A 26,989-nucleotide genomic window follows, 5' to 3' on the forward strand; every position below is an offset into this window, starting at 1 on the left:
CTATTTTTCTTACTTCCCTCCCACTTTTCATCCAAAGGCAAAAATCATTTCACATAGCATACCATTTCTTACATTAATCTATAGTGCTGCTTTTTTCATCTTTTAAGAAGGTTCCAAATTAGTTATTTAACTTGTATTTTGTAAGATTTGTTTGAATAAAATTCTGTTCCAAAAATATTTTAAATTAACTTCTACTATCTTGTATCTTCTAAGGGTATTTCCTTTTCTACACTAAGCATTTCCAATTAATAGTTGCTTGCTTTCTTTTTGTTTTACCAGGAAACATGCTAGTTTGTGTATGATCTGCTTATGGAACTAAACTAGGATTACATCAAAAAGGTGCTTCTGAAGCCCATATTTTCTTAAATTCCCTCAGGCGTTCATCTCCCAGAATGCCTGTTTTTTGAAGAAAGAGAAATATTTTGCAAATATTTTTAAAAATATGGGTCAAGTATTGTACCGTCGTAAATCTATTTTTCCTATGAATCTTAATGTATAGTCTATATTAATTTTTAGTTTTTTCCCAAATAGCAGAATATTGAAAAATATATAAAAGGTATCAAGATTCCATCTATCCTTCTGTCCATAAGTATAATAAGTTTCTGAAAATTGAAATGAATACAGTAGGACCAATAGGATCAGAAGTTTTTGAAAGTAAGATCAGGTTTGAAAACTGGCCAGATAAGGCAATGAATGACAGAGAAAAATGTATCTCCTGATGTATTCTTACAGGTAGGGCAGCTGGGTAATAACTTAGTATGCAGGTGAAAGCACTTTCAAATGGTTCTTTTTCTTCTTCTCTCTAGTCACATAACCCAAAAATGGAATGTATAAGACACATTACATACCTCCAAGTGCACACAAAGCTGCACAGATGTTTCATGAGGTAAGAGCACAAATAAATCCCCCAATGTGTAGATATTTTAGTTTGTTATACAACCCAAAGTAGGTATGTTTTTCATGGTCATTGTTGGTGAAAAAAGTGAAAAGAAGAATTCCAGAAACCAAGTTCAGCATGTCCTGTTTGGTTTAGCTTAAACATTGTGTATACAAAAGTAGAAAGAGAGATATAGAGTGAAAATGTAGGATGACCAGGTTGAGCCCAAGGGAGGGGTCAAGCACATCATTAGTCTCTGTCCTTTCATGCCCACAAGAAATCTATGTCTAGCTACCTTGAATATTATCTATCACCAATTTGCTTTGACTGTTAACAGTTTAGATTCTTATAGAGAATGTTTGAAGGCAATAAGCCTATGTTCATTTGAACCGCTCTGGCTCCTGATTCCTTATGCTTGACATAAAATTCAACATTACAGAATATCAGAGAATAGAGCATGCAAACTTGCTTCCTTCAATTGGAATAAAGCAGACCTTGCATTTTACTGCCCATGGGCCACATGGGGCCCTTTGGCTCTCCTTGTCTGGCCGGAAGGTCAGTGATATCAGTGGCGGGTGTCAGCAACATGGGAGAGGGGTATAAGTAAAGAATGGAGTGTTAGGAGGGGATAGGGTGGCATTGGTGGGAGGTACGGCAGCGGCATGGGTAGTGGCAGCGCTCCACAATAGTCTCAGTTCCTCATGTGGCCCTTTGGGAAAATTAATTGCTCACCCCTTGAATAAGTAGTGAAATAATACTTGAATGTCAAGAATAACAAATATTTCAACATTGCCATGTGACCACTTTAAAAACAAATATTGCTTAAAGTGTACTGTTTTATAAAGTATTCTCACAATAAGCCTGTTCTGGTCCTGGATTAACCAACTTCCTAACTAGATTGTTTAAATCTAGAAAAAGGCAAGCGTTTTCTTTGGGGAAGAAAAATCTATTGTTTCAGATAAAGCTTGGGTTTCCTTTTAAATGTGATCATATGATTGCAGGTTTATATTTTAACTTTCCTCAGGAATTCACACACCCCTCATTTGTATCCTGTTATTCATTTAGCATTTCCCTTTTACTTCAACAAACTGTTAACAAAAACCTATCAACTAAATCCACAAGCAAAAGATAACATTTTTACATTTACAAGACATTTTATAGTTCAACACTAATACTTATGTGTTAGAACTTGCTTCATTTGTAACACTGTATTTTTCCATTTTTCTACTAATTATGCTCTCTTTCATGCAACTCTATGATTAACTGTACTAATGAAGGCAACAAGCAAGAGAGGCATGTATATCATTGCCAGTTGACCAGAGCTTCCTAACTTTACTGGTTATTGCTTCCATAAAAAACTATTACTATACTGCAGGCTACATAAGCCTGGCATGCTACAAACAGATGAAGTCATATCTACATGGGGTGGAGATGTATTCAGAAGATGAACAGGCAACAATACATCATATACTTGTAGCTTTGTTCTGAAATCATCTTAAAGGTATTTCTAAATCTTTGTCCATTGCACTGAAGACTTTATATAGGAATGCAAAGTACATGTTGCTTAAGCAATTAATATAAGGCTATGCCTTGGGTCTAGACTACAGTATTTCTAGAACAGACTCACTGATATCAGTGATTCAAATAGAACTAGAGACATCCACTATTTTAATATGTTTTTTATTATTATTACTTCTGTTCAATCATGTCCAATTCTCAAAGACTGCCTGAAAAAGTTCCTGCAATTTTCTTGGCAAATTTTTTTTAGAAATGGTTTGCCATTGCCTCCTTCCTAGGGTGAAAGAAAATGATTGACCCAAGATCATTCAGTTGGCTTTGTGCATAAAATGGGACTAGTCTTCCAGTTTCTAGTATGATGTCTTAACCACTACATCAAATTGGTTTTCCTAACAACAATAGGAGCCGTGATGGTACAATGGTTAAAATGCAGTATTGCAGGCAAACTCTGCCGACTGTCAGGAGTTCAATCAGTTGACTCAGACTTCCATCCTTTTGAGGTCGGTAAAATGAGGACTCAGATTATTAGGGACAATATGCTGACTCTGTAAACCAGGGCTTTTCAACCTTTTCACCCATTGTACCACTTTTAGGATATGGCAATATCCGAGTACCACCAGTCGCCTAGCAAGGTGTCAAAAACTTGATGACCAAAAAAAAAAAAAAAAAGGAAAAAAGTGATAAAGTACAGGTAGTGCTCGACTTACAACAGTTCGCTTAATGACTGTTCAAAGTTACAATGGCACTGAAAAATGTGCCCCCCAAGCCACAGCCGAGCGAGACACCTGCCTGCCCACCCAGTGGCACTCTTCTTCCTGTTCAAGGTTTTCATTGTTGTGAGCATTTCTGTTGGGGATTGGCAGCAGAGGTGGGGTGGGAGGTGTTTGGTTTTTATTCCACCATCTGCTGGGTGATTGCAGCAGGTTTTGGACACTTCACATGATCCTGTGACACTGTGACCATCATAAATATGAATCAGTTGCCAAGCATCTGAATGTAAATCACAAGACCCTGGAGATGCTGCAACATTCCAGTTGACTGGCACTTCTTCTGGGCTCAGAAGTGCCAGGATCAGCGCCAAGCTGCAGCTGGAGCCTGGCGCTGATCCTGGTGCTTCCTCTGAGCCTTGACAGTCCCGAAGAAGCGCCGATCAGCTGAAAAGCGGCACTGATCCTGATGCTTTTGCTGAGCCCTGACAGCCCTTCAACTCCAGCCATCTCTCGCTCAGGCTTGTGCGGAGGTGCCACTGGTTCAGCTCATTCCCCTCCCCCGCTACTTTTCTAGGATGGTCACTTACTACCTGCCAGGTGCCAATTTACACAGGTGGTACCTGTACCACTGGTTGAAAAGCCCTGCTGTGAACTACTTAGAGAGTGCTATAAAGCACTATGAAGCGATATATAAGTCTAAATGCTATTGCTAGTATTATTGCTATATCCGTACACCTCTATATTCTCCCCCACATGCACACACATATACAAAACCCCTGGTATATGAGAACAGATATCCGAAATCCATACTTGGTGTCCTTATTAGCAACCCTTCCATTTATTTTACCATATTGTTTCAGGATGAAGGGATTGTACAATGTAGCTGAAATACAGTAGAATAAATCCTAATTTTTGTCTTCAATTTATAAGTACATCCAGACAGGTATATCCGTTTCTTCTTTGCTTCATAGACTCACAGAACAGGCTAGTAAATAGGCTTACTAAGAAAAGAAAAAGTGCAAACAGGCAAAAATAGACTCAATATGAAAAAGCACTAAGGCTTTATCTGCACAACCTCACCATTCTGCTGGTATCTAACTGTATTTTAAGGTTGAAAAGCCTACTTATGGGCTGGTTGGCACATTTTCAAGCACTCTTGAGACAAAAAGAAAAATGGGAATAGAGGACTTTGCCTGGGGCCCAGGTGGAGGCATTCTACGTGGCCAATAAATACTATACTGATCTGGCCATTGAGTAATCAACTATTCTGCTGGCATTTTAACTCACTCGGAATCTGCTCAAGGGAAGAAAAACAGCACTTTAGCATAAGAATAGCTAAGAATGATACATGTAGCCAGGGAGGAAGCATCATGTAGATATATAGAAACAAAAAAAGAGTATCTTGGGCATTTATATGCAGTGATGAGGTAAAAATACTGTATACCAATTTATAATGCCTTGGTAAGACATTCTTGGAATACTGCATCCAGTTTTGGTCATCACAATGTAAAAACATGTTGAGACTCTAGAAAAAATGCAGAGAAGAGCAACAAAGATCATTAGAGAACTGGAGGCTAAAACATATAAGGAACAGTTGCTGGAATTGGGTATGTCTAGTTTAATGAAGAGAAGGACGGGGGGGGGGGGACATGATAGCAGTGTTCCAATATCTCAGGGGCCGCCACAAAGAAGAGGGAGTCAAGCTATTCTCCAAGGCGCCTGAAGGCAGGACAAGAAGCAACAGATGGAAACTAATCAAGGAGAGAAGCAACCTAGAACTAAGAAGAAATTTCCTGACAGTTAGAACAATTAATCAGTGCAACAACTTGCCTTCCAAAGTTGTGAATGCTCCAACACGGGAAGTTTTTAGGAAGAGACTGGACAACCATTTGTCTGAAATGGTATAGGGTTTCCTGCCGTGGTCCGTTGGCCCTTGGCAGCGGTATGCAACTGTCTTAGACAAGTGTAGGCAGGGAAGGGGAATGAGTTGAAGCAGTGGCAACACTGCACAAGCCTGACGAAGAAAAAGCTGGAGCTGCAGTGCTATTGGGGCTTGGCAGAAGACTTAGTATCGGCGTGCATGGCTAAAAACTGATCTGTGCTTCTGCAGGGCTGAGGGGCTCAGCAGAAGCCCTAGGATTGGCATCGGTTTCCAGCTGATCGGCACTTCCGGAAGCAACACGTAGCTGGAGGTGCACCAAAGAGAAAAGGAGGAGGAGGAGGCAGAGAGGATATAAAAGAAGGTGATTTAGCGAGAGAGGGAATAAAAAGACAATAGGGGAAAGAGAGGGGGACAGAGAAAGAGAGGCGGAGAAGTGCAGCCTTGAGGAGAAGAATCAGCTGGAGTGCACTGAAGAGAAAAGGAAGATGGAGAAAGGGAGGAGAAGATATAAAAAAAGGTGGTATTGGCAGGAGAGAGAAAAAAAGACAACAGGAAAAGAGAAGGGGACAAAGAAGAGGCTGTGGAAGAAGAGCCCAGCAGGCAGGGAGGAAAAAGAGAGAGGAGAGGGAGAGAGGAAAAAGGGCCGACTAGCTACCTGAGCACCAAGACAGTGATGCATATTAATAAATATGGATAAATTTGTCATACATTTGTCAGTGAAAAGGGAAAGTGATTCAGCAAAGCAATCACCACCGAAGAAATTAAAACCGGTACTTTTTCCCTTTTTAAACAGTTTGTATTCTATATTAGAGTATAGAATAAAATACAAAAATATAAAAGCAAATAGCAGGACATAGTGGAGAGGAAAAAGGGCAGGAAAATGAGGGGGAAAAGGGAAAAAGAAAAGAAAATTGACTTCCAACTTCCTCTGTTGCAATAGAAGAGGCGTTGTCTTACCTGAACGCCTTTTCTCAGTACGGAGATGGAGAATCCACCAATGGGTTTTCTCTGTCTGCCTGCTCTTGAGACCAAGTAGCCAAACTTGACACACCCCCTCTTGCTAGGAGATCCAGTCTTGACAAGGGTGAAAGTGGCTGATGCAAGGACTAGGTATTGGCTCTCAAATCCCTAATAACGGCCTAATTGACCTAAGGGTGGGTGTGGATTCTCCATCTCCGTACTGAGAAAAGGTGTTCAGGTAAGACAATGCTCCTTCTCCAGTACAGGAGATGGAGAATCCACCAATGGAACATACCAAAGCCTCACTGTCCCTATGCGTGGGAAACAGATAAGTCTGGATCTATGTCCCCGGAGACCACTGCTGAAGGACCCTCCGACCAAAGGAGGCGTCCGCGGAAGCAAAGCGGTCAATCCTATAATGGTGTATGAATGTGGAGGGCGAGGGCCATGTCGCAGCCCTGCAAATCTCCTCGATGGATGCCTGAGTGGCTCATGCCGCAGATGTCGCAGCGCTGCGAGTGGAATGGGCTGTGATATGACTTGGAGTCGGCAGGGAAGAAGAAAGACTGGTACGCCTCTGCAATACAGGTCCTGATCCACCTGCCTATAGTGCCAGCGGACACCTTCTGTCCCAGAGAAGCTGGATGGAAGGAAATAAAGAAGGCCTCAGATCTGCGAAGAGGCTCCATACGTTTGATGTAACACTGCAGGGCCCTGCGGACGTCCAGAGTGTGCCACTGCCGCTCCAAGTCATGAGAAGGATTGGGACAAAAATTTGGTAAAATGATTTCCTGTGCCCTATTGAAAAGTGAGTTAACCTTGGGCATGAAAGCAGGATCCAACCGAAGGACCACCCGGTCTCGGTGGAAGATGCAAAGGTCATTCCTGACCGAGAGAGCAGCCAGTTTGGAGATACGCCTGGCTGACGTGATGGCGACTAAAAATGCGACCTTAAGGGACAAGGCCCGCAATGATATAGCAGCAATGGGCTCGAAGGGTGGCTTTGTTAAAGCGCAAAGCACACGAGGCAGCTCCCAAGAGGGGTAACTATGCACCACGGGAGGCCTGGTGTTGCATGCACCCTTGATGAAGGCTCGTATTTTAGGATGGAGAGCTAAAGGAACTGAATTTGCACAAGTGAGTAACGTGGATAGGGCTGCCTACGAATGGTCGCAGGAGCCAGGCCTCTGTCCAGACCGTCCAGAAGATAATCTACGATCTGGGGAATGGTTAATTTGTAGACATCCAGTTGTCGCCTTCTGCACCAATGGCAAAAATTCTTCCAAGAAGAATCATAAATGCGATTGGTCACCGGGTGACGAGAGGCCTGAATCATAGTGATTACCCTGATGAGAATAACTCCTGTGTCATGATGCTGCACTCAAGTGCCAAACGGTCAATTGCAACCACTGAGGGTCCGGGTGTTGGAGGACCCCTTGGTGCAAGGACACGCGATGCGGAGGAATCTTCCACGGGGGAGACCGGGAGAGATTCATCAGATCGACAAACCAGGGCCTCTGTGGCCAGTACGGGGCCACGAGAATCATTTCCGCCTGTTCCTGGAGCAGTTTGCGGATGGTTGCTGGAATGAGCGGGAGGGGAGGGAAGGCATAAAGGAACCCTGTGGCCACGGAGTCTGCAGGGCGTCCATCCCCTCCGCCCCTGGAAGGTAATAACGGGAGAAGTACCTGGGGAGTTGGGCATTGTTTGACGATGCAAACAGGTCGAGGATCGGATGGCCGAACCTGCGGGAGATCTCAGAAAAGAGATACGGATGCAATCCCCATTCTGAGGGGTCTACTGTAGAGCAACTCAGAAAGTCTGCCTGCTGGTTCTTGACCCCCAAGATGTGTTTGGCCCTGAGAGAGGCTAGGTTGGACTCTGCTCAGGAGCCATGCCTCAGACATAAGGGACTTGGACCTGGTGCCCCCCTGCCGGTTCATGTGGGTCTTGGACGCCACGTTGTTCATGAGGATCAATACATGGCGGTCCCTGATCCAGTGTCAGAATTGGCAAAGAGCCAAATGGATGGCCCTGGGCTCCAGCCAATTGATGTTGTGTCTCAGGTCTGCACGGGATCAATGGCCCTGCGCAAACTGAGACTGTAGATGGGCACCCCAACTGAATAGACTGGCGTCCGTCGTAATGGTGACGTGGTCCGGCTCCTTGAAAGGTGATCCCTTGGACATCGCTTGTCGTAGAAATCTGAGGGTGTGGACTGGGAGCCTGATCTGGCGGTTGGATGCGCTGGCATTCGCCCGTTGGAATGGCAGGAGGAACCATTGAAGCTCCCACAAGTGGAGTCTGGCCCAGGGAACTATGGCTATGCAGAAGACCATCTTTCCCAGAAGCTGGGAGAATAAGACCAGTGGAACGATGCGGTCATTGTATACCCAACGAGCCAGGTCCCTGATGCTGACCAACCGCTCCTGGGAGAGATAGACCATGCAGTTTGTGGTGTCTATGATGGCTCCCAGGTGCAGAAGCCTGGATGAGGGAACTGTTTGGCTTTTTTGGAAGTTGACCGAGAACCCGTGCTGTCGGAGGACCTGAATAGTTAGTTGCAGGTCTGACTGAGTTGCCCTGGATCAAGATGTCATCCAGGTAACACTGGACGCATACCGGATGCGTAAGTGGGCGGCCAGTACAGCTAGGATCTTGGTGAACACCCTGGGAGCTGAGGAGAGGCCAAAAGGAAGGGCCTTGTACTGGAAATGACTGCCCTTGTAAGAGAACCTGAGGAACCGCCGGTGAGCTGGATGGATGGGGATGTGGAGATACGCTTCTGTGAGGTCTATTGACGCCAGGAAGTCTCCTTGTCTGATGCCTCCCAGGATGGACTGGAGTGATTGCATCTTGAATTTCTTGTATGTGATGTAATAGTTCAGACCCTTGAGGTCCGGGAATTGCTCTCCATCCTCCTGAGGTCTTGGGAACCATAAAAAGGAAAGAGTAGAATCCCTCTCCCATGTGATCCGGCGGTACCAGTTCTATGGCCTGAATCTCTAGAAGATGTTGAATGGCCTCCTGCATAAGTCTCTGTTTGAGTGGATTCCGGGAAATGGGACAAGAGATGAAGCGGTCTGGGGGACTGGCTAGGAACTCCAGGGACAGACCAAGCTGGATGGTTTGTAGGATCCAGGCGTCCGTGGATGTGAGTTCCCACTGATGGAAGAAGTGGGCCAGCCTTCCCCCAATGGGAAGTGCAGTGTAAGAGTCACTTGGACCTCCTATAGGGGCGACCTGCCCCTCAAAATGGCCTCTTAGATTGGTTCTGTTGTCAAGGCCAAAAAGCCGGCCTGTCATACGGATGGTCATATGGCCTGTCCTGCCTGGGTGTGTATGAGCGGGAGGGCTGAGTGGCAATTGAACTTGCTGCTGGCTGAAAGGACTGCCATATGGACATATGGAGTGGGACGTTTGTCGGACTGTTTATTCAAGTGAGCCATGACCTTCCACTTGTCCTTGTTTTCCACAAGGTACGGGGCCAGGGCCTCCCCAAAAAGATTATTGCCCAGATATGGAGCAGTTGCCAGACGCCATTTTGCTTTGGCGTCAGCCTGACAGTGTTTCAGCCACAGCATACTTCTGGCTGTAATGTTGGCTGCAAGGGACCTAGATGCAAAGGTGGTCGACTGAAGCATTGCGTCTGCAGCATACTCAGTGCCGCCACCATTTTGCTTAGGTTCTGGTGAGTCCAAATGTCCTCATCAGGGACTCTGGCCTGAAGTTGATGAAGCCATAATAGGGTGGTCCGCACAAAAAAGGACACACAAGTGGCCGTTTTAATTGCCTATGCTGCAGATTGATGGGTCTTCTGGAAAGTTTGGTCCCATTTTCTGTCATCCATTTTAAGCGCCTCCGACATGTGCCCAGCAACTGCACTCTGGGATACCAGAGGGGTCCAGGCTTCGTCTACCTTGGGGACTTCCAGGGCCTCAGTGAGATCTATGGAGGTGCTAAAAATCTTTTTATCAGTCCCCCTTATAGAAAGAAAGGAGGAAGGAGAGGCCCATTGTTTTTTTTTATCCCTTTAAGAAAAATAGAGGGACATGGAACGTGATGTTGTGCTGCCACCGTTTCGAAAAATATCGGATTTGGACTGGAATCTGATGTTGTCTGTGGCAGAGGAAACTGATCGGACCCTATGTTTGCCGTTTATGTGGCCTTGCGAAGTACGGGAAGAAACAGAGTTGGATTGAACAGGCCTCCCGATGGGGAGGGCTCAGGGGGAAGTTCCTCCTCCTCTGATAGATTAAATTTTGGCTGCTCCTCACCCTGCAGGATGAGTATCCGCTCATGGAGGATTGTGCAGGAGATGTGGGTTCCTGAAGTATAGGAAACCCCGTAGGAGGCACATAAAGTGGCATGCCCGATGTAGAAGCCCCCTGCCCGGATGGATGGAAGGACCGTTCTGCTAGAGAGCAGTCCACAACCCTGGATAGCAAGGCCTCAAGGCGGCCATCAGAGAAAATGTCTGGTCCCCTGAGCCCTGCGGCCATTGGTGGGAAGGTGGCCTCTGGAGCTGAACCCGAGATGGTTGCTGTGTGTTGTGCCAATTCAGAAGGGGAACTAAGTGTGGCGGGTGAACCTGTGAGAGACCACACGCCCTGGGCCGAGGTTGAAAGACCTAAAGGAAGGTCAAATTCAGGGGCCACCATTTGATCTCTCTCTAATCCGGCCTATCTCTGTGCTCTGGAGAACTCCTTCTCCAGAGCCTGGCGCCTACGGCTGGCTTGCTTTTCTGCCAACTTGGAAGGCTTCTTGAGAGTGGCTTGGAAGGCTTCTTGAGAGTGGCCTTGGCCTTGGATTTGAGCTTGCCTGCCACCTTCTGTTCAGAGGATTTCTGCTGGCCATAACTGGAGGATGGGGAGGCAGTGCTCATGGGTTGAGGCATTGTGGAGTCCTCCATCCTGGTTGAGCAGTCTCAGGGAAACTGAGGTGAAGCTCGGGCAGGCAAGCAGTTGGTGGAAGCAAAATTGGAACAAGTAACAAGACTGCTTCTCTGACCACCTAACCAGACAAAATTCTCTCTGGGCTTTGGTCACAGCAATTGAGTCAGATGCCAAAGGCACGGTTGGGACCCGTTCTGGGCTCCGTCCGGAGGCCTTAGGTGGCCAGTCAAGATGCACCAGATGGCCCAATGAAAGGCGCAGAGGGCCTGAGATGAGGCCTGACAGAGGCAATGTGAATTCAAAATGGCAGCTCCAAAACAAGATGGTGGTCTGAGAAATTAGGCCTAGTCAGTTAATTATTGGCTGTAAATAATGATACAATTGATGAGGCCTAATGGCAGTTGCTGTGCAGGGCTAGAATGTCTCTCAGCTGTGCTGAAAATTAATGGCCTGGAGTTCTGATGGAAATGTCCTGTAACGTGCTGAGGCCTTCAGTTAATAATTTGGCTGATAACAATGCAAGGCCGACCGTGTGGCACGCCAAAAATGACAGCTGCAGCAAATTCTGGTAAGGCTTCCTGAGATCGATTAGGGGACTGCTGTGAAAGCCCCTGTCTCAAAAAGCAGGACTCCAATTAAATTCGCTTAGAAAAACTGATTGCAAAGGCAAAGGAAAACCTCCGTTTGAATTTTGGGCTCGTCAGCCGTCCAAAATTGTGGCCGCGACTTTCGGGCCATTGGAAACGGCCTCCAGAGGCTTGGAAAGGTAAGATTTAATCTGTGGGGATAAGCTGACTGCAGTGCAAAACGTTGTGCAAGGAAAGCAGGGCTCTAGTTAAATCTTGTCAGAAACTGATTGCAAAAGCAAAGGAAAATCTCCGTTTGAGTTCTGGGCTCATCAGACGTCCAAAATGGCGGCCGCGACTTTGGGGCCGTTGGAAAACAGCCTCCAGAGGCTTGGAAAGCAATATTTAAGCTGTGGGGGTGAGCTGACTGCAGCGCAAAGTGCTGTGCAGGGGAATTAACGGTGGAGCCAAGTTGAAGGGATTCCCCCCCCCCGAGCCCTGGGGATAGATAGGGAATTACTCTCCCCCACCTTCACCCTACAAGCCTCAAATCAGCCGATTTGAGGCAGAGCTGATCCCAGCGTTCCTGAGGGAAATTGGTTGGAAGATCTTTTAAGGTGTAATCCTAATTGGGGGGAGTACAAATACCTGAATCAATGCAAGGAGAATTCAACAATGGATCTCTGATCTGCTAACTGAATTGCAAAAACCTGAGAGCTAAACCTGACGTGTCTTCAAGAGCTGAGACCACGTCAAGACTGGATCTCCTAGCAAGAGAGGGCATGTCAAGTTTGGCTACTTGGTCTCAAGAGCAGGCAGACAGCGAAAACCCACTGGTGGATTCTCCATCTCCTGTACTGGAGAATGAAGCATTAACATCGAATCTCAACTTTTTACTTTTTTGTAATAATGTAAACTAGCCATTTCTATAATAACAAATAAAAATTAAACTTGATTACAGCCGCAAGACTGTTAGTAGGACAATACTGGAAGAAGGAATCTTTGCCTACTTTGCAGGAATGGTTTCTTAAAGTGTCTTATTTGGCGGAAATGGCAAAGATTTCGGCTTTTTTAAAAGAACAATCGCAAGAGAAATTTTTTGCTGTTTGGGATAAATGGATAAAGTTTATACAATTTAAATTGGATATAAAAAAATATTATTTAGCTTTTTTATAACTTTTATTTTTATATACATACATATATCTTAGTTATATTCTCTTTTTTCATATAACTTTTTTATTTTTTTTAATTAAGCCTATATTCTGCTCTGGGAAGCTCCGGGGGGGGGAGGGAGTGGGTGTTTTGGGGGGGTTAGGGAAAGGGTTGTTTTGTTTTGTTTTGTTTTGTTTCTTGTCTATGTTGTTGTTGTATTATTATTCTTCTGTTTTTTTGTTAAAATTTATAAAAATTTTCAATAAAAAAAATAAAAAAAGCAAATAAATTAATCAGTAAAACCCAAAATCCCCCCCTTTTTTTTAGTCATCAAGTTTTTGACACCTTGCTAAGTGGTGGTACTTCTATTCTGCTCTGCTCTGCTCTGCTCTGCTAGAGAAAGGTCCTTGGTATGAAATCATCCTAAGCACTGAGAAGAAATGAACAAGATGGGGAAAACTCTGTATTTTACAACTACCCAACATTCCTGTACTATAAAGCATATTCTACTGAATTAAATTTTACAGAATTACCAAAAATCAAACACTCTCACAAACACTAAAATTAATTTAGCATGTAACTTTTGCCTTGGACTTGTTTTCAAGAAACTATCTATTCTAACAAATTCCACTGGTAACACAACTCACAAGATCAAAATTTAACAAAGCTATAAATTCATTTATGTGGCTGTGTTTTTTGAGAGGTATTCATACTTACTTTCCTAAACATTTTGTAAAATTATGCACTGAGACTGTTCTCCTGGAAATGGGAAATGCAGAGGTGGAAAAGGACCAGAAACATCTTTTCCAGCCCAAACCTGCAGTGGATCTTGAAAAGGGGTCTCAAATCTAATCAGGTAATGAATTATTATTTCAGATTCTGAACACTGTTTCTACAGGGGTTATTGTGTTCTACTGTAACCGTTCTAATGGCCTATTATTACTAGATATTTAATTGATTGATAATTAGAGACAATATACAAATTGTGTAATCTCTTACACAATTTCATAGCACATTGATACAAAGTACAATTGCAATTGTACAAAGTACAATTACAAACATTATACACACAACTGTCAGAGTTTTCATTTACTTTCTAACTCTCAGAAAGAAAGATGTTCTTTTTAAAAATATATGCATATACATAAGGAAAATAAATGACATGAGATAGTAAGATGCTAGAAGCAGATCAACAAATTGCCAAAAGCTTATTAATATTGCTTAAAAGGTCAGCAACTTTTAAAAGGAGCACAACTTTAATTTTTTAAAAAAATTCACAGCCAAATTCTTTTCAATTTCAGCTTTAAAAAAGAGGACAACTTAAAGAGAATACTAACATTATGGTCAGTCAGGAAAACAAATTCAAATTTCTTACCATCAAAGAAACTTTTGGCTCTCAGGTAACTCACGCTCAGTCTAAGCACAGACAGTTTATCCAATTTGGCAATAACATCCTGAGGGAATGGCAGAAGACTAGCCAGACGATCCAGCTCAGCATTCAATCGATCTCTATGCCTTTTTGATGGATTTGACTTCGCTCCTTCAGGAGGGGAAGGTTTTACTCTGCCATAATAATAGGACATAGTGAGATTAAATTTTAAAACATACGTGTTTTCACCCACCACTCAAAAGTATCCCCAAATAATATATATATTTTCTTAGCGGTCCTATGAATTTCAGTGAAATATGTATGTCCCAAACATATTTTTGTTTCCAAAGATATCTCTTCCATTAAAATGAAAGCTGTTAAAAAGCGATGAAGCAGAGGGGGAGCAGGGGAAGAGTTTGAGGATATTCTGATCATACTACTGGTTTTAAAATGATAATATCTTGCAACTGTCTTATCAATAGATATCATGTATAATTATCAAAGAAACGTTATATTTAAGTTTTCTATTTTATTATTTTTTTAAAAAAATGGTATACATTATTATTACTGACAGTGATTGAGTATAACAGTGGTTCTCAAGCTTTTTAATGCTGCGATCCCCAACTGGTCGTAAGTTGAGGACTAAACAACCGGTCGTAAGTCGAGGACTACTCAACCGGTCGTAAGTTGAGGACTTTCCCTGCCCGGGAATGCCGCGCATGCGGGGTGCCACCCCCTGCGCCGGCCGAGGCGTAGCTGGCAAGCAACAGAGACGGCGCAGGCTGACCACCGGCTGGGCCACCAGCTGGCCCAGCCCAAGGGAGGTAAGGCACCCACCGGGCCCCATGCGCGCCAGCAACCCTCCCTGCACCTGCCGGCCTCCCACCTCCCACCCCTGGCCCTCTTTTACTTATATTTTTAGTAGTTGCTCAGCAGGGAGGGGTGGAAACTTCCAGACAGCTTGCCTTCACTGCAGACAACTTGCAGCACCGTTTGCAGAATGGGACTTTTGGCAGGCTCAGCAGGGCAGAGACAGCCTGGACAATTCCTATTGGCTTTTGAAAGCCAATAGAATTAGATTCTATTCAAGAGAGTCTATTCTATTGGCTTTCAAAATCCAATAGAATAAAAGGAAGTAGCACAGCTAAGGAAAAGGGGGGAAATGGTGGATTGCGTTGTTTGGTGACCCCCGTGAAATGGTCATTCGACCCCAAATGGGGTCCTGACCCACAGGTTGAGAACCACTGGACTATAATCAACTATGCTGACCCAGTGCAGTTAGATAAATTTATGTTTTTGAATTGCCAGCTAGACAGTGACTGGTCCAAAGTTACCTAGCTGACTGAGCCTAAAAAATGACTACAACCTGGGGTTCTCTCTTCCTAATCCAGCATCTTACCCACTATAACTTACCAGATCCCAAATAGTATATATATATTTATAAAATTGATATTTTATACTTCCAGAAATTTTCAGGATAGTTTATATACTCATATACACTATAAAACCTACACACCATAAAAACAAATGGTCATATACAATAGATATAAAAAACCTAATAGAGGTCTGTTAAAATGCCAAAGTTCTGAGATGTAAAAAAAATCAGACCAAGATAAATCACTTCAGAATTTCTCCACCTTTAATATAAAAGATAAATTATACAATTGAAAAACAAACTAAAATATTTTAGGACAAAAAAATAACAATAAAAAATGTACAACAACATGACTGTATAAGTGTGCACATCCTCTTATAAGTAGAGATGTGGCTGTGTTCAGAATTAATCAATCACATTCAAAGTGATGTTAAATAGTAGTCGGTATACACCTGCAATCAATTAAAGTGACTTTGATCAAGCCGATATAAAGTTCAGCTGTACTAGTTGGAGTTTTCTAACATTTACTCAGTGGCCTCTAACAGTAAAAGCCATGGTCTGCAAAGAGTTTTCAAAGCTTCAATGGGATCTCATTATTGGAAGGCATCAGTCAGGAGAAGGGTTCAAAAAAATCTCCAAGGTATTGGATACACCAGTGATAGCAAACCTTTTAGAGACCAAGTGCCCAAACTGCAACCCAAAACCCACTTATTTATTGCGAAGTGCCCGGGCTGCATCAGCACTGTGGTGCCCTAAGGGGGGCAGGGGGTGTAGCCCAATGGGTGGGCGTGGCTGCAATGGTCATGGCAGACTGGGTGAGCATGGCTGGGGCCAGGGTGGTGGGTGCCAGTCCCTCGCCATCTCTGGGGCACCCCCGGGGAGGCCAACACCACAATCGCTTGCTCGTTTCCAAACACCACGTGCTCACTACTCTGGCAAACTCTGCTGGGGCAACGGTGCGCGTGCCCACAGAGAGGGCTCTGAGTGCCCTCTGGCACGTGTGCCATAGGTTCGTCACCACTGGTCCGATATACTATGGAACACAGTGAAAATTGTCATCAACAAGTGGAGAAATTATGACACAGCAATGACATTACCAAAGAAAGGGATGTTCCTCCAAAACTGATAAAAAAGAAAAAAAGAAGAAGAAAACTGATCCGAGAGGCTACCAAGAGGCTTATAGCAACATCAAAAGAGCTGCAAGAATTTCTGGAAAGTATTGCCTGTTTACTACATATCATGACAATCTCCCATATTCATTATATGTCATGGCTGTGTAGTAGGGTGGCAAAGGGAAGCCTTTTCTTATAAAGAAAAGCATCCAAGCCCACCTACATTTTGCAAAATTCTACATCAAGTCTGACAGAATCTGTTATGATCAAACCTTTTGACTATAATTCCAAAAGATACTCGGCAGAAAACAACACTGCACATTACCAAAAGTACACTATATCCACAGTAAAGCATGGTAATGGCAGCATTATGTTTTGGGGCTGCTTTTCTTTAGCTGCCTTTGCTTAAATGCTGAAGAAGAGGAGGAATTACAAATTTCACATGACAATGATCCAAATCATACTTCCAAATCAACAAAAAAAAATGGCTTCCCCATAAAATCAATGTTTTGGGATGGCCCAGTCAAGCTCAGAACTGAATCCAAATGTAAATCTTTAGGGTGACCTGAAGAGAGTTGTGCACAGGAGATGATCTTGCAATCTAACAGATCTGAAGCACTTTTGCAAGGAATAGTGGGCAAAGATTCCTAAAGCAAGATGTGCCATGCTGATAGGCTCCTATCCCATAAGACTATAATGAAATCAAAAGGTTCTTTGACAAGGTATTAGTTTAAATGTGTGAACACTTATGCAACCAGATTATAATATGTTTCTTATTTATTTTTGTCATCCTAAAGGATTTTAGTTTGTTTTTCAATTGAATGGTACAGCTAATTTATTATATTAAAAGTAAAAATTTCTGAAGTGATTTATCCTGGTCTGATTTTTTTGTAGCTCAAAAATCTGGCATTTCAACATGGGTGTGTAGACTTTTTATATCTACTGTAACTACTATATCCAATCAGAGCCATAATATTTAAATCCAAGTACAGAATACAAATATATTCACCAAGAATTGAAAATATATTTACATAAGATGGTATAAACAAACAGACTCATTTGCTAATTTCCTCAGATAGCACTGTCATTAATCTTAAATCGCAGGCTTAGGTATGCATGTGTCTCTATGTTGTTGAAACATATTTTTCATTTGCAACTGCACAATTGAGTCCCCAAAGTTACACAGTTACATAAATAACTTATGAAACATATAATATGCACATAGTTGCTTTTCAAACGTCCACCCACACAACAAGGTTAATATGTGAATTGAGTCATGGAACCAGTAGTTGGCATTCTTCCTAATTTATATTGAAAATGTGTTTTGTTGGCACAAATAAATTTATATTATTGCAGAAACTTTTAATCCATCTAACTATTGAGTTCTAGATCAGTATGTTCTGTTCCAGATAAAATTTAAATATTTCATCATGACTGACTTCTATAATAACTACATGTCCTTATGCTTACAAAAACTTAATTGTGAAAGTAAATAAATGTCTAGATTTTTAAAAAGGCTTTTAAATGAGTGAATCATATAGTGGAAAAGGTCTCCTTGAATGTTCACTGTAAATTAAAGATTTCAGTCTGATCATTAAGCCAAAACCAAACTAGGCCCTGCTTTCAAATTTCTACACCATATTACCTTCAAAGTTTATTACCATTGATTCTACGAGTCATTGTCCTAATACATTTAAAAAATGTATAATTAGATAAGATGACACTAAAGATGGCATATCTTATTTTACATTTCATGGCTCATTTAGTATTTTTCCCATTATGTGTGAAAAAAGCTACTGTTTATTTATTTTACCATCCTTTATTATTTTTATAAATACCTCAAGGCAGTGAACATACCTAAAATTCTGTAAGATCTTTTATTATTATTATTATTAATAATAATAATAATAATAATAATAATAATAATAATAAAGTTGGAAGGGACCTTGGAGGTCATCGAGTCCAACCCCCTGCTCAGGCAGGAAACCCTACACCATTTCAGACAAATGGCTGTCCAGTCTCTTCTTAAAAACTTCCAGTGTTGGAGCATTCACCGCTTCTGGAGGCAGATTGTGCCATTGGTTAATTGTTCTAACTGTCAGGAAGTTTTTCCTTAGTTCTAGGTTGCTTCTCTCCTTGATTAGTTTCCATCCGTTGCTTCTTGTCTTGTCTTCAGGCACCTTGGAGAATAGCTTGACTCCCTCTTCTTTGTGGCAGCCCCTGAGATATTGGAACACTGCTATCATGTCCCCCCTCGTCCTTCTCTTCGTTAAACTAGACATACCCAATTCCAGCAACCGATCCTCATATGTTTTAGCCTCCAGTCCCCTAATCATCTTAGTTGCTCTTCTCTGTACTCTTTCTAGAGCAGTGTTTCTCAACCTTGACAATTTTAAGGCATGTGGACTTCAACTCCCAGAATTCCACAGCCAGCATTGTTCACTGTAAATTCCACAGCAATGCTGGCTGTGGAATTCTGGGAGTTGAAGTCCACATGCCTTAAAATTGTCAAGGTTGAGAAACATTGTTCTAGAGTCTCAGCATCTTTTTTATATCATGGTGACCAAAACTGGATGCAATATTCCAAGTGTGGCCTTACCAAGGTATTGTAAAGTGGTATTAATACTTCACGTGATCTTGATTCTATCCCTCTGTTAATGCAGCCCAGCATTAACAGCATTTAACTAGAATACAGCATTTAACTAGAAGAATATTTTTTTCTGAGCTATTGTTTTACACTGCTTCTTTTCTAGAATCTTTTAAAAGCAGCCTACGAGTTTACCAAATAGAAGCACCTTCTGCTTTATTCTCAATAATACCATGTTCTCAGTTTACTACTATTGCTACCAAATATAATCTCAAGCTATTGTACTACCAGAATTAACTCTCTCATACTTACATACTCTGCTTCTTGTATTTTCACGAACGGATGAAGTCCTATTAGGCTAGATTTACAAGTCAAAATAAAATATAGTTAAGATGCAAAGAGTCCTCTAGTCTTCTCCAAAAGATTTAACTTGCAAAACAGCTTACTCTCTGAATATCATTGAGTATTTTCAGAATCTTTAGAAGATGCAGACTGACAGTTAACTGCAGTTCCAAAAAGATTGCAACAATTGTCAGAAACAAAAACAAACTGGTAAAATGTGATAAATATTATAAGAATCAGATTAGCTCCTTACAGTAATAGCTGCAGGTTAACAAAATAATTTAAATACTGTAGAAGATTTAGTCAAGAATACTGTTGCAAACAATAATACATAAAAATAATACATAATACATGAAATATAATTTTCCAAGAAAATTATAGTCCAAGAAACAAATTCTGTCCTCTTATGTGGTAGTTGTGCGAAGATGAAATGTTGTACCAAATAGTTAAAAGAAAGTTGGGTGAAATTCATGGCCTTTTATACACAATGCCATATGTTGCATGAACAATCACAATTCCATTATTTCTGCCTGTTCCATTAACTTGGACAGCAGGAGCATGCTCCTGGTCCCATCTTTTAGGGATTGTCATTTAGTAGGATGTTTGCATTTACCATTGCTATGCCTATCCTCTAGAATACAATACTACCCAAGTCCAAATTCATATACATATATGCATGCATGTATGCATACATACATATATACTTACTTATTCGACACATACATACTCTGCAACTTGTACAAAAACTAGTCAGCTGGTGTAACTATAGAAGGATGTGAAGATTAAGGATAAAATTCAGTTATTGAAAAAAATACAATGGCCTAACTCCATCTGAAGCCCTAAAGCTCACTAAATGCCCTGTTTCCAAAGAACTATCCAAGGCATCCACAATATAATACAGTTATAACAGAACCACCAACAGTAAAAACTGAACAGGCCTGGAAAAATACAGGAGAAAAAGAAGACATATAACCCCAATGCAAAGCACTGCGAACCTGAGAGAATACTATAGCATTCTAGTCATCAGCACAGTAACAGACATCCAACAACAGGCTGAGAAATGAACAGCACCTGGCCCAGACATGATCCATATCTACTTGCTAAAGAATTAGCATGAATGCTAGAAGCACAGATGAACAGCTGTTAGTAGCAGGCTCCCAGAGTAGCACAAATGAACCAGATGCTCCCATCTTCCTGACTAACAAGAAAGGACAGTGATGATTATTTAAAAACCCACGCAAGGGAACAGCACCATCTAACTATAGGTCTATAACTTCTTTCCCCACAATAGAGAAAATTCTATCAAGCATCATAGCCACTGTGCTATAAAACCATATGGATAATTACACTAGCACAACTCAGAAGGGCATGGGGACATTCATAGGCTCAAACAACAGTTGCTTATAGGTAGAGCAATCCCCAAGACTCAAAAGTCTAGACAGACCAATCTGAGCATAGCATGAATTGAACTGTGGAAGACAGCAATGGAAATCAACTCAAGACAGTGGCTGCTGCTGCATATTGCTGGCTCATAATCAAATGATCATCTCGAAAGTCCCTCTCACAGTTACTGTTTTTGAATCAGGTCTTGCCTTTGATTTTTCCTGCCTAAATGTAAAACTTTAAAAAAACTGAAGTCAAATTAAACAACAAAAGCTATCTTTCTTTTTAAATGATTGTTTCCCAAAGTAAACATTGAAATATTCTGTTGTTATAGAATGTTGTCTTAAAATTACCATATTAAATATGTTCATGAATATCCATATGGAAATAAAGAAGGAACCACATAACATTTTCAAATCTACATCAAGGAAATATGAGCAAAACAACAGCTTGGGTAGAAAATAAAGGACTTGTTAGGAACAAAATTTCCAGATGTGGCTGCCTCAATTAGATTGATCAAATTAGAAAAGGAGAAAAATAAAAATACACTTCTAGATTCTCACGCATCATCCAATCATGTCTCAGGTCTTTGTCATCAGATACTAGGTTACTCCAGATAACAAATCTCCTAATAAGCCAATTATAGTTCTTTGATCACAGTATTATCAGCAAGTCCCACTGCTTTCTAAAAGATATATAGTTTATCAGAACTATAGAAGCTGGTACACTTAGGCAAAGTTCAAAGGACAAATACCAAATAGCTTTTCTTCTCATTCATAACATATACGGTAAAGATATAAAGTGATGCCTTATGCCCTAAAAGCATTTATATTCTACAGAACAAATTTGACCCATAATATCCATTTATAGTCTAAAAATGAAATATTCAAAGAAAAGATACAAAAGGAATTCATAGTAAATTCAAAGAGTACTTCACATACAGTTAACAGTAGCACATACATAAGATTTATGATTTTTCTCAGTGATTTCCTGGATCAATATACTAATGAAGAAACAAAACAGCATAGTTAAGATATGTATCATGAATTATTACACTATTATATTAAAGTATACAATGCTATTATACTATATTATATTATATTATATTATATTATATTATATTGTACTATATTGTACTATATTGTACTATACTATACTATACTATTACTATACTATACTAAACTGAACTGAACTGAACTATTATGACTTAGATGAGATGAGAAGGGGAACTCATGAAATTTGCAGATAACACTAAACTGGCAGATAACATCCTAGAAGACAAGCTCAGGATCCAAAAAGATCTTGACAAACTTGAACAATGGGCCCTATCCAACAAAATGAATTTTAATGTGGAGAAAAGCAAGGTTTTACATTTAGGTAGGAAAAATCAAAGGCAAGACCTGACTCAAAAATAGTAACTGTGAGAGGGACTCTGGAGATGATCGTTTGATTATGAGCCAGCAGTATGCAGCAGCAACCAAAAAAGCTAATAAAATCCTAGATTGTATAAACAGAGGCATAGAATCAAGATAACACGAAGTATTAGTACCACTTTATAAAATAGAGCTCTAGTAAGACCACACCTGGAATACTGCAACCAATTTTGGTCACCATACTACAAAAAAGATGTTGAGGCTTTGGAAAAAGTTCAGAGAAGAGCAACTAAAATAATCAAAAAATATGGAGACTAAAAAATATGAAGAACGCTGTAGGACTTGGGTTTGGCTAGTCTAAAGAGAAAAAAAATAGAGGAGACATGATAGCAGTATTCCAGTGTTTGAAGGGCTGCCACAAAGAAGAATTATAATTATTCAAATTATTCTCCAAAGTACCAGAAGGCAAGACAAGAAACAATGGCAAAAATTTCTGCCTATTTGAAGGATCATACACAAGAAAGATATATTTCGGTTTGGAGAAGATGGATAAATTATATTCAGAATAAATATGGGATTAAAAAGTTTCATCTAGTTTATGAGTAAATTTCAGATTAGTATTGATAATATAATAACTCATTTTAGATTTGGTATTACTATGGTTTAATTAATATTGACTTGTTTATATTATTCTTTTTGTTTTAATTTGCTTATATTTATCTTAAATGGGAGTTAAAGTATTTTATGGATTTGGTTACTTATATAGTTGGATAATGTTAATTAGAATTTGATTATTAATTTGTAACCCTGTACTCAGCTCTGGGAAGTGGGGGGAGGGTTAGGGGTGGGTGGGTTTGGGGATATTGTATACTGTATAAAACTTTTCAATAAAAAAAAGAAACAATATTTGGAAACTGAACAAAGAGAGAAGCAACCTGGAATTAAGGAGAAACTTCCTATCAGTGAAGACAATTAACCAGTGGAACAGCTTGTCTTCAGAAATCATGAGTGCTCCATCACTGGAGGTTTTTAAAAAGACACTAGACAGTCACTTGTTTGAAATGGTATAGCTCTTCTGCTTGAACAAGGGGCTGGACAAGAAGCAACATCCACACAGACAACCAGTTGTTCACATATTTGAATCCCACCACTAGGGCATAGATTGGGGTGCCAAACTGCCAGCCCATGGGCCGGATGCATCATCCCGAAGTTGTGCCCACCCCATTGTCGGCAATGGTAAAACCATCCTGATACGTTGCGCGACGTCATGTGACATTGTGAGTTTGATATGTCTGTTCTAGGTGCTTCAAAAACAATCCCATCATCAATTTTAGTAGCTTAAGAATGTGGTTTGCAGGAAAGGCAGAAAAATCATTTATCCCTTGTTTTGCATTGTTTGTATTTTTATATGGCATGGTGGCATCTATTGATCTATATGCAATAATAAAATCAGAAGATGTTCCTGTCAACTTTAATTCTATGTACAGAAAACAGTTGATGGAATGGCCTTCTTCTGTCAAAATCAGTTCTCTATTAAAATGTTGAAATACCTATTTGCTTGGCTTGGCTGTAAACATCCTATTCATTTCAGGACTGTATTGCAAATATATCCTGTTTGGAAGTTTTATATGAAAAACTGAATAGCCAGCAAAAAAAGACAGTTTTCTAGTAACTATTTAAAGATAATTATGTTATGCTAGAAAATAATTGAACAAGTTAACATTTTAAAATCTAGTTGCATACCAGTGAGTCCATTATTATTTACAGAACAAGCCATATTACTTAATAGTAAATATTGCATAACAAACAACTATCACCTCTAAAGTAAATTCTGGGAACATTTTATGGGTGTGTACTACTTTTGCATAAAGCCCAGAAACTAGTATATAATATGCCTCATCTCTTAAGGCAGCTTTATAAGCACAGACCTATCATACTGCAAAGTCAGATATGGAGTATACTGATCAAACTATTTTGAATGTGAAAAATAAATAGCATATGAATTTTTGCACTACAGAGGTCAATTAAACATTTGGTCTCAGTGTATTCATGTAACTACTTTAAGAATGTATTTATTTATTTATATTCCTTTTATTATTTTTATAAATAACCTAAAGCGATGAACATACTTAATATCATTTCTCCTCCATACTTAATATTTTTTTCCCCAGAACAGTAATCTTGTAAAGTGAGAGAGAATGACTTGTTTAAAGTCACCCAGCTGGCTTTCATGGCTAAGACAGGACTAGAACTCATGGGCTCCTTGTTTCTAGTCTGATGCCATAACCACTACCCCAAACTGACTTTAAAGAATAGCAGCAGATGAGAACAGAACTAAGCAAGAGAATGATGCTCAGCATCCTCTGAATGCACATGTGTCCCAAGCCCACAGATCTAGGAACAGCTTTATGGCAAGAACGAACAATACACAAGAACAAAATCTTATTAAAAGATGGAGAAAGAAGACCATTGAGCAAGGAATAATAAAGGAAGATATAGCTGAAGGATCTGACCTCATTCTAAGGGACCCTGAACCAGCTGAGAGTTGGAATGCCTAAATGTAAAACCAATACGCTCAAGCGGAGGCTCCTTAGTAGATAACAACACGCTATGTGATTGTGGAGAGACACAGAGCCTAGGTCAGGGGTAGGCAACCTTGGCTCTTTTATGACTCATGGACTTCAAGCTGGCTCAGGAATTTTGGGAGTTGAAGTCCATGAGTCATAAAAGAGCCAAGGTTGCCTACCTCTGGCCTAGGTCATCTGCTGATATGTCAGCTACTATGAGAAACATGTATAGGCCGTCCATGACTTACAACAATTCATTTAGTGACAGTTCAAAGTTACAACAGCAGTGAAAAAAAGTGACTTTTATGACCATGGTGGCACAGTGATTAGAATGCAGTATTGCAGGCTAATTCTATTTAGTCTCACTGGGTCAAGGTCTTTCCAAGATCAGCAAAACGAGGATCCAGATTGTTGGGGGCAATATGATGACTCTGTAACAGCTTAGGGAGGGCTGTAAAGCACTGTGAAGCGGTATATAAGTCTAAGCACTATTGCTATTTTTCACAGTTATGACCATTGCAGCATCTCCATTGTCACATAGTTTACATTCAGAAGCTTGACAATTGACTCACGTTTATGATGGTTGCAATGTGCTGGAGTCACATGATCTCCTTTTCCAACTTTCTGACAAAGTCAATGGGGAAACCAAATTCACTTAACAGTCACGTTACTAATTTAAGAACTGCAAGATTCACTTAACAAATGTGATGAGAAAAGTTGTAAAATGGGGCAAAACTCATTTAATAAATTTCTCACTCAATTGTGATCACATGTTGAGGACTACCTGTATTGATAATGATTTATTTTTGGCCAATGACACCACCAAGAAAGTGGTTTCATTCTGGCCAGCTAAAGTTTGATCGTGATATAGATGAAGAACTAGAAAGTATACAATTAGATTTTTGTCAATTATATTTGTCCAATTCTGATAGGAAAGCTTACAATTAAAACACATAAATCAGAATTCTGTAACAATAAGTATAAATTCACTATGAAACTGGAAAATTAGTATAGATCTCAAACTAGTGTACTTATGATCTTTGTCTTATGACCACAGTTGGCACTGTAACTTCCATTGTTAAGTAATGTGATTATTGAGTTATATAATAATAATAATAATAATAATAATAATAATAATAATAGTTAATCCACTATTAATAATAATAATAATAATAATAATAATAATATAATAATATAATAATAATATAATAATAATAATAATAATAATCCACGCAGTGACATTGATAGACTTTATCTACCAAGGCAAATAGGTGGGCGTGGAATGCTACAAGTACATCAGATGGTTGAAGAAGAAAAAATGGCTTTGGAAGAATATCTGAAGAACCATGATGAAGATGCACTGAAATTAGTATATCAGGAAGGCTTACTAACTACTGGAGAGACCAAACTGGCCTACAAGAAAGACCAAATGAAGAACAGAATAGAGGCATGGGAAGACAAAGCACTACATGGCCAATACATGAAAAAAATAGCTGGGAACGCAGATAATAATAAAACCTGGCAATGGCTAAGAGCAGGAAAATTGAAGAAAGAGACCGAGGGACTAATTCTGGCTGCACAAGACCAAGCCTTAAGGACAAATGCATACAAAGTCAAAATTGAGAAGACAGCAACAGACAGTAAGTGCCGCCTATGCAAAGAAGCTGAAGAAACAGTGGACCCCTTGGTAAGCTGTTGCAAGAAGATTGCACAAACTGATTACAAGCAGCGGCATGACAAAGTAGCAACAATGGTGCATTGGAAGATCTGCAAAAAATATCATTTGCCGGTAAGCAAAAACTGGTGGGATCATAAAATAGAGAAAGTCATAGAAAATGATAAATTAAACTGCTCTGGGACTTCAGAATTCAAACAGACAAGCACCTGCAACATAACACCCCAGACTTAACAATTGTCGATAAGAAAGACAAAAAAGTCTGGATAGTGGATGTTGCAGTGCCTGGAGACAGCAGAATAGACGAGAAAGAACTGGAGAAGATAACAAAATACAAAGACCTACAAATAGAAATAGAAAGACTGTGGCAAAAGCAAGCAAGGGTAATACCAATAGTCATAGGCTCCTTGGGTGCAATCCCAAAACAACTGGAGCGCCACTTGAACACCATTGGCATTGACAAATTCGCTATTAGTCAATTGCAAAAGGCAGCCTTATTAGGAACTGCTTCCATCCTGCGACGATATCTGTAATACCATCAAACATCCACATCTGCCTATCCCCGGTCCTGGGTAAGGACTCGATAGGTAGACAAAATGCCAAATCCAGTCTGAACATCTGGCTGACTGTGCGATGATCGATAATA

At 40.5% G+C, this 26,989-nt stretch overlaps 1 protein-coding gene across 3 annotated transcripts in view; it reads right to left on the reverse strand.

Moving 5' to 3' along the window:
- AHR (aryl hydrocarbon receptor) overlaps positions 1-26,989 on the reverse strand; it is a 72,012-nt gene that overhangs the window by 39,387 nt on the left and 5,636 nt on the right. For all 3 annotated transcript variants that reach the window (XM_039332697.1, XM_039332716.1, XM_039332707.1), the window contains exon 3: positions 13,936-14,123. In XM_039332697.1, the coding sequence (XP_039188631.1) occupies positions 13,936-14,123 (188 nt within the window). The remainder of the gene's footprint in view (positions 1-13,935; positions 14,124-26,989) is intronic.

Source organism: Crotalus tigris, unplaced genomic scaffold (genome assembly GCF_016545835.1).
Source record: "Crotalus tigris isolate CLP2741 ecotype Arizona unplaced genomic scaffold, ASM1654583v1 scf7180000017624.2573661763:2888555, whole genome shotgun sequence".
Taxonomy (NCBI): Eukaryota; Metazoa; Chordata; class Lepidosauria; order Squamata; family Viperidae; genus Crotalus; species Crotalus tigris.